General features: G+C 35.5%; 1 protein-coding gene across 2 annotated transcripts in view; it reads left to right on the top strand.

Annotated features, from left to right (window-relative positions):
• CPNE8 (copine 8) overlaps positions 1-10,588 on the top strand; it is a 91,859-nt gene that overhangs the window by 72,794 nt on the left and 8,477 nt on the right. The window contains exons 14-17 of one of the 2 annotated variants that reach the window (XM_061366215.1): positions 2,227-2,273; positions 2,914-3,095; positions 4,920-5,047; positions 8,165-8,267. In XM_061366215.1, the coding sequence (XP_061222199.1) occupies positions 2,227-2,273; positions 2,914-3,095; positions 4,920-5,047; positions 8,165-8,267 (460 nt within the window). The remainder of the gene's footprint in view (positions 1-2,226; positions 2,274-2,913; positions 3,096-4,919; positions 5,048-8,164; positions 8,268-10,588) is intronic. The other variant, XM_061366214.1, reaches the window with a different exon arrangement.

Genomic DNA, 10,588 nt, shown 5'->3' with positions numbered 1-10,588 from the left:
TGTTGACATCAAGTAGTTGGTTTAAGTTCTTGCATGTTTTCTGTAGTGATATTATTAAAATGTACATGCAGATGGGAGCAAATTCTAGAGATGTAGACATCTGTTTGATCTTACTTTATATCATGATCTTTATAGTTGTCAAACTTGCAGATACTGTGATATATATACCCTTCTGCTTGGACAAAAATCATCCAGATTATAGTGGGTTGTAAATGGGAAAGGGATTTTTTCTAGTTTATCAGTTGGGTTTCTGTTATCTGAAGTAATATAATACAGATACACCACTTTGAGGAAAACTTCAGAAATGAATGCTGTCAGTCATTACCTGTAGCCACAGGACTTTTTTCTTCTTTGCCATTAGATATGGTTTTAATATTTTCTTTTGTTAGCCATGTTCCTTTTATCTTTTTCTTCTTGCTAATTGGATCAGAACAGCTGATCCAGGAAATGGGTTTACAAATAAGTTTTGCCGTTCTTATGCTGAGGAAAAACTGTTTGGAGGTTTCTTTCTTTCCTCATTGGAAAAATCTTCAGCACGCTGAAGATCTTTGTGCTGGAGGTACGTGACATATAATGCTTGGAGGAGGCTTGTTTTACTCTTCAAACATTGCACCACACCAGAGCCCTTAAAATTTAAGTGCAGCCGGATTACAGCCCAAAAGCAGTTTTACTTAGCAGTGCCAACAGGGACTCTAAGCATAAATATAGAAGTGGTATTTTATTAGACTTTTTTGTTGTTGTTTTTCCAAACCTCTTCTCACCTAACGAGGACAATTTGTCTGCACACTGTAGTGACGATGATAGAAAACTAGTTGATGCGCATTTCTTAGGATCTTTATTCTTACAACTAGCTAACAGTGCAGAAAGGCATTGTGATTAACAAGCCACAGGGCCTGACATTTGAGAATGGAGCAAAGTAAATCTAAATTGTCATGCCATTAGTAAGTTGTGGTGAAGCTGCATAAAGCATAATACAGAAATATTGATGATAAACTTCTCTTATAAAGCTTAGGTCTTCTCAGAGATTGCAGCAGCTTTCACCATTGTCTATGTTGAGGCCACAGCATTTTTAGAAGTATTCCAGACTGACCATGTTGATAATGTGAGCATTAGAAGGCTTTTACTACTTTTTGGAGACAGTCCACCCATAACCTAGCTTAGTTTGTTTTAGCCTTGATCAGTATGATAAAATGATTCCATGTTAGGGATTTTTTTCATACCCATATTTTTGTGAAATAAACAGTATTTTCTCTGGGCACATCAGGTTATTTGAACAGCAGAACCACTACTGCAGAACCCAGTGTCAGATTGTTGATGTTAATGTAAATGTACATGAGTTAAATCTGTTCAGTAACTTTCAAAGAGCTTTAATTTTTGCTCATTAAGTTCATTGTTGCACACACTAAGAGGCAGAAATTTGAAGGAAGATGTAAAAGACTCAATCTGAGCAAATTCATACAAACTCTTTTTCCTGATAGAATCTTATAGCTGAGTGATTATCCCCAGAATGACAGTATTTTGTCCTGAAGGAAGCTGCAGAACAGAACTGCATTTAATAGTATTGCAGCTCTGTAGAAGTCCATTAATGATTATTTTTTTTACAGTAAACCTATGCTAACATCTGATCCATCCACAATAATGGCTTTATGTAGCTACTGCTCCAGATACAGGTCTTTGTATTCCTGCTTCCAGTTTTTACTTTTGTTTTCTGATGCACTTGCTTGAAGTAGTCACTATGTTCACATGAAAAACAATCCACTGCCAAAACTTGTGATATCCCATCCAGAGATTTTATACATAGCATGATTTGAAACATGTTCTGATTGAGGATGGTTTTCTTAATGCTGAAAGGAGCAGATTAATAAAAACCTACTTCCCTTGTCAAAGTCTTCCATGACTAGGGCTAAAATATGCGCAAGGATTAATTGGTATTTCTGTTGAAACTGAATTAATAATGTTTATGGATGTTCATAATCTCATTAAAGATTTAGGTTTTTCACAAACAATGAAGAAGGATGGAGTAAAGTAATAGTTTTCAGTATGCTAATAAATTAGTGTTGTATAGCTCTTGGCTGGAACCTTATAAAAGAGGTTTCTCAGTGTTTATTTCCTGTATTAGAAAGTCAGTGTCCTACAGTTTGTCCACAAACAACTTTATAATCTCTTGTTTATTTTTCCACATGGCAGTACAACTGTTAATAAGATTTGTATTTGCTTTTTCTACAGAACCCAAATCAATTTCACAGTAGCTATTGATTTCACAGCCTCAAATGGTAAGAATAAAAGAAATACCTTGTGTATGTATGTGCTGTGTTCAGTTTTAAGTGTACATGTGTTTGCATATGTATCTATAGCAGTATTCTGCTTAACTTCATTGTATTATTGCTACATATAAAATTGAGTAAGTAGGAGCAGTCTGAAAATACTTGTGTATTTTCTGATTATTTTTTTCTGTATTAATTGTTTGGAGAAACCTGGATATTTTAGAAGAGCCCAGTGGGAGGGGCAAAAAAAAGAGTTTCAGGTGGAATTATGGCTGAAGTGGGGTGAAGCAAGATAAGTTTTGACCTTCCTTCAAGGCTGCTTTCAGAATGTGATAATACTTTTGTAGATTTCATCTTAAAAGTATATATCATATTATAAAGATACGAATTCATGAATCTAATCACAATTTCTTGCTGTCCTTTCCATGCTGAATAGCTTTACAGATACTACTGTTAACCTATTAAAAATGTATTCAGAACATTGCATTTTTACCTCATACAACCACAGTTATGTATCTATGAAATAAGTTCATTTTCTTTTCATGATCTTTTCTTTTCAATCTCTGCTCTCTTAGGTTTCTGTTATTTTTGAAAGAGAAAATTTTGAAGTGATTCAGTTTTAAAGTAAATCTGGTTCTTGCTCTGACAGGTAACCCTTCACAGCCTACTTCACTGCACTACATGAATCCCTATCAACTGAATGCCTATGGCATGGCACTGAAAGCAGTAGGAGAAATCATTCAGGACTATGACAGTGATAAAATGTTCCCAGCTCTAGGTTTTGGAGCAAGACTGCCTCCGGATGGAAGAGTATCACATGAATTTGCACTGGTAAGTAAATAAGTATCTATATATTGTTTGAATTATGACAAAATTTTGGGTGTTAAATTTGGAGTCTGAAGCAGTTACTGGACAAGTAAAGAGCAGAGAATGTGCTAATTCTTCTGTATAAAAGACTCTTCCAAAATTTTTCACCATAGTGAAGTCACTGAGAAAAATCCAGAGCCAAGAAGTCCCTGTAGGCCAAAAATAGTCATAAAGGAAAGTAATCATCTTTAACCTCAGCTGTAGCAGCAACAGAAACAGATGCTTGAAAGACTTCAGATTGAAGCTAATCTATTTTAAGAAGCAAGCGAACCATGATCCAAGATAATCCTTCGTTATTATTGTTATTGTTGTTTATAATTTTCTAGGATCTCTTTATCTTTTACAGGCTGCTAGTTTAGAGATAACTAAGTGGGCTATAAGCTGAGGTACAAGAACAAATCTGAGATTGGTCTATGTGCCAATAATAAATTACAAAGCTAAATCTTAACAGGATTTTCCAGAAAGGTTAATGTGTTATAACTGATGCTTGTGATTAGTGTGGATATTTATCTACTTGCTTATTTTGAGGTTTTTGTTCTCCTCTGAGTAGGATAAAGTTGCCACAATTACAGCAAGTGTAGGTATATCAGGTAAGTTTTAATTAGATAGCAGCAAAGACATGGCAGAAGACTGGTGTTTGTAGACACATATTTCTTCAGTCAGCCTGTGCTAGAAAACAATGGATAGTAATTTTCCACATGAATAGTAATTTAAAACAGGTTTTGCAGATATTCATTTGGCTCACAGGCTTTGTTTGGACTTTTATGTAGCAAGTTCAAATATATTGATACATATAATCTTAGGGTTATTAAAATAGCAGGCTTATTTCTGGCTACTTTGAGTTTTAAAACGTGTTTCTAAAATTAATTCATGAGGCACTGTGGTGCTTTTACAGAGGAAAAAGTAGTTATTTCCTTCCTCCATATATAAACATATATAGGTGTTTCACATTTAAAGCTAAGCAGTGTTTTCAGTACTCTCTTTTAATGTTCTAGATCAATTCAGTGAAAACCCCCCTTTACTTTGCTAGATTCTCAGGGAGGTATACTGTACCTTAGAATAAGATACTGGAACATTAAGCCAATGAGGTATTGGTACCTGAAGGAGAGTAAGATGATTTGGAAGATTTTGAAGCCTTACTTGGATCATTCATATGGCCCAAGATAGGTTGTTAATCTGGGATTTAGTTTATATGTTTGTATTGTTATCTGTAAATAGGTATCCTCATTATGTAGAGTCATTATGGAGATAGGGAGTAAAATGCCTACCTCAAAAATTTACAGTTACAACCATGTCAGTGGGTTTCCAAAGAATAAGTTCCTTTCTTCGTCTCTTTATACCAGCTTGAAAATCAGTTTTCCAATGCAGAAACATTGATGTTTTTAAAGTAAGAAATCTTTGATCCTGAACTGCGTTTCTAAACAATATGCCAGTTTTATATCTGCCCTTGTAATTCATACCTTGAATGTGCACTGGAAAACACTTGTTGCTGTTGCATGTAACAAAGACTGTTTAATTCCAGTTAAGATGGTACTTATGCCTAGGAACCAGTTCCAGTGATTCAGACTGCATATAACATGAGCCTGCTAGAACCTCCTTCTGTAGGCAGTTAACCCTCCCAACCAGCCACGACACTGACGTTAGCCATTTGTAGTAAAATCTCTGAATAGAACCTAGAATGCTTAGGTCGTTGCTGTTTAAAAATGTACTCTGGGTAGTGTTCACTAACCTACATCAATTTTGCTTCATAATTACTTTTAGTGATTAATCATCTCTTATTTTCATTAGAATGGAAACCCTCAAAATCCATACTGCCATGGAATTGATGGTGTAATGGAGGCATATTACAGGAGTCTAAAATCTGTACAGCTTTATGGACCAACAAACTTTGCCCCTGTAATAAATCATGTAGCCAGGTAAGCATCACAACAGATACTTTGCGGGAACTTTTTATTGTCATTATAACTATCACATATAAAAGGCTAACACCTATGTGATGCTCAACATTTAAAAAGGTATTAACAGTTGTTTTGTTTATTCAGTGTAACACAATTAACTTGTATCTAACTTGTAGCTTTGAAGACTATGTGCTAGTATTTTGAAGAATTTCATCACTGGCTAAAAATAAATATGAGTGATCCAATTGATCCATCCCATGTTAAAACCAAAATGAAAGACAGTATTTCGAGATCACTCTGCCTTGTTCCGTTTTTGCCTTTTGGATCACAGCGTTTTTGCTTCAGAGAAAAGACATAAACCTATCAAAAATTTAAAAATGCGAATTTTTGTGTGTGTGTAGCTCTCTTAATCTCAAATGGCCAAATCATCAACAAAATTAATTGTTAATTCTACAGCCCAATGAAAATTAATCTGCAAATTCTATGGTGCAAAGAATTCTCTGTGCACCCCAGCATGGCCAGATAGCTGATTTCAGTTATTTGTCAGTAGGATTAGTTGTTCCATCTTTGAATCACACCATTCAAATTGTGTGGATGTATATTCCATTGCTTGTCTTTAGCAACTAGCTCTCTCCTTTTAATCTTTCCTTTGACAGGATTTCTCCACTAGCAGTTTTCAGACTGTAAAGAAATATGAAAAAAGTTATGGCAGTTGGATTCCATATATGTGGCATTGAGTGTCGGTGTTGACAGTGTTAACTGGAAATCTAACCCACTGACTTTTCTGGCTCTTTCTTCTTCTTTAGAACTGGTCATATCAGATGAGCTGGTTTAGAATTCCACAATTAATGCCAAACCACCTGTTCATTGCTAAAATTGAAAATCTTGATCTAGTACCATCAAAGCATTGGCATAAATTGACTTTCTTTTCTCACCAGTTGTTTCTCAGGAATATTTGTCAACTCTGGCAGAACTGTAGAAGCCTGTTACCCACATATGTAGTTCTTATACCAAACATTTGTCTGCGTATCAGGTTGTTGCAAACTTTGGGAACTCATCCTGGTAGGAAATCACACTACATTATAGTGAGAAAGCTGAGTAACTTCATTATGATTTTCATGATCATTCTTAATACAATCTGTGTACATTTTCCTTTAGGGTGTAGTTTCTTGGCTATTTTTTTGACTCTCATGGACATGGTACTAGAAATTATGACTTAGTCTGAACTTAATCTTTGAACCTACCTTCAGCTTCAAAGAAATTTCTTCTTCCTGCATCCCTTCTATTTAAAAATATGCCTCTAATGATATCTCTGGAAACAATGTCAAATATTACTATCCTGTTGTGATCTCAGAGCACTTCAGGAGTTCTTTAAGGAGATAATATTATCCTTTCCCTGGCTAGGAAGTTATCTAAACTACATAAGATTCAACCTAGTGTCTTCTGTCATCTCCTCTCTGCATAGATCTTTCTTGCAAAAGACTTCAGAATATTTTATTCTGTGGAAAATTTGAAATAAGCAAATTTCTGTTCCATTTCTTCAGTGTAGGTATGTAGACAGTATTAAGTGCTCAGAAAGGATAATGAATTTTTATTTTACTCTCATCGTTCCTTAGCACTGCAGTCATCATTGGAAACATTGTGGGAAAAAATGAGATAAAAGAAGTGTCTGCCAGGTAGCAAAAATGTATTCCACAGTAGGTCTTGCTAATCTAGATATTTAATGATCAATTCCTACTATTAGCATGCAAATACATAATGTTCAACAGGTTTATTGTCTGTGTGGTTTCTCCACCCATTTGTGTTTTGGGGAGGAAGGGAGAAAAATTTGTCTTTCTGTGAGCTGTAGATTCCATTTCACACAGATTACTCCAAACTCTTGTAAATATTGTGGTTACCACATCGTTTATTGGCAGTACTTTCTTGGAAATGCATTGTGAAACATCAGAGTTAGAATTTTCTTAAGCACATGCAGTCATCATGAGCATCATTAGAAAATATCATGTCCAGTGACCCAGGCCTTTCATGTTCTGTGACTTTCATAGGCAGTGAGTTCTTTGACACTCCTCTTCTGAACTTGGACATATATTCCGCAATATTCATATGGAGACAAACTTTTGGATTTTGTACTACTCTCCATACTACTTGTTGCTACTTTTATTACAAGGTTCTAGTGTCTGACTCTATCATGGCCCTAAGAGCCTTCCTGGAAGTAGGAACTGTACTGGCTGCTGCCAGGTGAAGCAGTGAAGTGGAGCAGCCTGCTCCACACAACAAAAAAGTTCGTCTCTAACTATATAGGACACTTTGACCCTTGGGAGTCGAAGATACATGAACTTTAGTTTCTGGTGTGAAGGCCAAAGGGTTCAGTGGGGTTGCTACAGACTCTGTTTCCAGAACTTTCCAAATCTTCAAAAGCTGCTCTTCTTCAAAGATCAGTTGCTTCTTGGGTCCTTTGGCCGAAGTGGGACTGGAGGGCACTGGGAGTGTTTTGTATTTTTGTACAGCACAGGGAGAAGCTTGAGTCTTGAAAGGGCATCTGTGGGTAGTGCAAAGATACGAATATCTAGGCCAGCGTTGCGGGGTGCATGTTCAGCCATTTTACAAGTGTGCACATAAATGTGAACTATATATCCACAAGTATGGCCAACAGTAAATAACCTGGTTTTCTACAACAATAACAAAAAAGAAATATTTATGCAGTGTGCTGATTCCTGATAAATTTTATTTGTGCTGTAAAACCAACCATTCAGTATTAATGTCTGCCTTTCATACCAAGTTATCTTCCCCAGAGGTAATAACTATTAAATAACTTAGATTTTCTAATGACTCATGATTCTGTAAAGGACATTCTGTCCATGCTTCTCTTGGTAGTGATATAGTTCCCACTTTTCACTGATACAACACATGCAGATTATCAATTTCAATATTGTATTAGTTACATTTTTCTAATGTTCTCATTTAAAATGGAATGTCCATCTTAATCATGAATGTCTTCACTTTTCAAAATCCACTGTATCATGGGGTTTCTTATTAGTCCTTAGTAGTCACATTTTTAAAATACAGCTATTTTTCATAATATTTCCTTTGCATAAAGGGTTTTTTTCTATTATAATATTGTTTTTCTTCCCTTAGATATGCTGCTTCAGTAAAAGATGGCTCCCAGTATTTTGTTCTTCTCATTATTACAGATGGAGTTATTTCTGATATGGCTCAGACAAAAGAATCCATAGTGAATGTAAGTTCTGCTAAAAGTGTTGACATTTTAAAGAATTATTTTGCTGTGAATTATTATTTCAGTCAATAAACTAAATAATACTTAGGCACTACCTTTGTTCCATAAATAAGTATTTTTTTCCAAACATCAGGTGTTTATTATGCATAAAGACATAAAGAAAGCAAAACTTGAATCTCAGCTTAATTAGATAGTATTCTATGGGAAATGATACTCTTCTCTCCAGTACTGTATGTTCACCTGCTTCTTGCCCGCCCTTCCTCATGCAAACCCCACCATGCAGTTTTTTCATAGTGAACTGTTCTTTATCTTTCTAGTAATTGCAGACAGTTTTGATCCCCCCCCTTGTAAAAACTGCCCCGAACTTTCTGACCGCAGATGGCAAACATACCACTAATATGATTTCCTTCTAAATAGTCCCCTAGGATTTTCTTAACTCTTAATTGTTTCTCAGTTTCTGCATTATTTTCAATATTTTTCTCTTCAAAACTGCTATGGATGTAATTATATAAGTATTACTTTGTATTATGAACAGGTTCCATTTTGCTTTTGCCCCTGGGAAATGTCAGATAGAAGTACACACAGAACTTCCAGACAGGGTTTCAAAAGATCTATACCATTAATTTGGTACATACCACAGTGGATCTAGTTAAAAATGAAGTGGTGGGTGAAAAGCCTTCATTAAAATAATGAAGCATCATGTCAAAATAAGTAGTGTAGAATTAGGCAGCATATTTTTGAAGCCCCACTTTCATACCTCCTGTAGAGATTCAATACATTCCAGTTTGTAGAGTGCACATGAAAATATTACTGAAATGTTCTGTCTTCCACTGGCAAGCAAGATGCCCTCAGGTTCTTGCCAGCAGCATACAAGCAAAGTCTGCATGTTAATAAGGACTCTGGCAGCCCACCTGGGAAGTATGTACACCCAAAGCTATTACTGTGTTTGAAAGTACCAGTTTACTTCGTCTCCTCTTCCAGCTTCCAGTATTAAAATAGGATAAACTGACTTTCACTTTTGAAGGAGATAAGCTTAGAAGTTCATCTTCTTATCTAGCCTAGCAGTTTAGAACATAGCTTCTCTTAGATGAGCTTCTGTTAGGTGACAAAAGGGCTCTGTGGTGAAAAAAGCGCAGCTGTTAATTTAACTCCCCCCTCAATTTGAAGTCCGTTAAGTAAGAGACCAGCAAGTCAGGTTGCTGGTATCTTGTAAGGTTAAGTAATTTGCCACTAAGACATACAGAAAAAAACATGTTTCCAGTAATAGTTCATTTCCAGGAATAATACCTATTAGTCTGCAGCTGTCTGGAAATACAGCAGATGTGTTGTTAGCTTGGAATGAGTTGAAGTTTGGGAATATTTGCTGTCTTGTCTTCTTATGAAGATGCATTCATCTTTCTGTGTACTTCTTGAAGTGTGAGCACAGTATACCATGACAGAATTAATTAAATGTTATTCAACAGCAGTTTTTTCAGTCTTATATAATAAATAAATAATAAAAAGGGCAATGATGTTCAATGCAGCCTGATATGTATAAAACTCAGGAGGAACATATTTCATTTTTAACAATAATTGTGCTTTTAGGCATCTATCTCATTACATGTATGTCAGACACATTCTGTTTTACCAAACTCTTTAAAGGTTATGCTGTCATTTGGGAAATGCCAACACTTATATGCAAAAGTTTAACTCTTTGTCTTTATGCTGTCCTTGACATTTACTGTTTCATATACATTATATCACATAATACCATGTCTGTGTGAGAAGGAATCTCTTTAAAGAATGTTTTCTTTACAATCAGGCAACAAGATTCTAAAAAATACTTGAAAAACAGAAGGTGTTCTGGTCCCAGAAATGCCTTCGTGTCTTGGAAACATTCTGTACTATTACTGACTTAGGTGGAAGTAATAGTAATTCGGTTACACTTACACTGTATTTCAGTTACAGTTACACTGTATTTATGGCCTTTAATCACAGAATCACAGACTGGTGGAGGTTAGAAGAGACCTATGGATGACATCTTGTCCAGCCCTATGCACAAGCAGGGTCACCTAGAGCTGTTTGCCCAGGATCATGGCCAGACAGCTTTCACTGTTATCTTCAGTAGCATATTAGTATTTCACTAACAAAGGCTTATTCATTTTTTCTTTACTCTGTTGCAAAATTTTAGCTGGAAGATCAACTATGTAGTAACAATTTGTGATGAATTTGCAGTCAATGTATATAAAGTATAGTGGTGTAGGGCATTAAATAGTGATTTATAGGTTAGTGTATTTTCATTGTTTTAAAAAGCATGTTTACAGTAATTAACTGCAAATCTTCTG

The sequence above is a fragment of the Neopsephotus bourkii genome, unplaced genomic scaffold (genome assembly GCF_033783945.1).
Source record: "Neopsephotus bourkii isolate Nb327-2 ecotype Australia unplaced genomic scaffold, CSIRO-AGI_Nbou_v1 NB_1328, whole genome shotgun sequence".
Lineage (NCBI taxonomy): Eukaryota > Metazoa > Chordata > Aves > Psittaciformes > Psittacidae > Neopsephotus > Neopsephotus bourkii.
The sequence above is the reverse complement of the archived record's forward strand: the minus strand, read 5'-3'. Positions and strand labels throughout refer to the sequence as shown.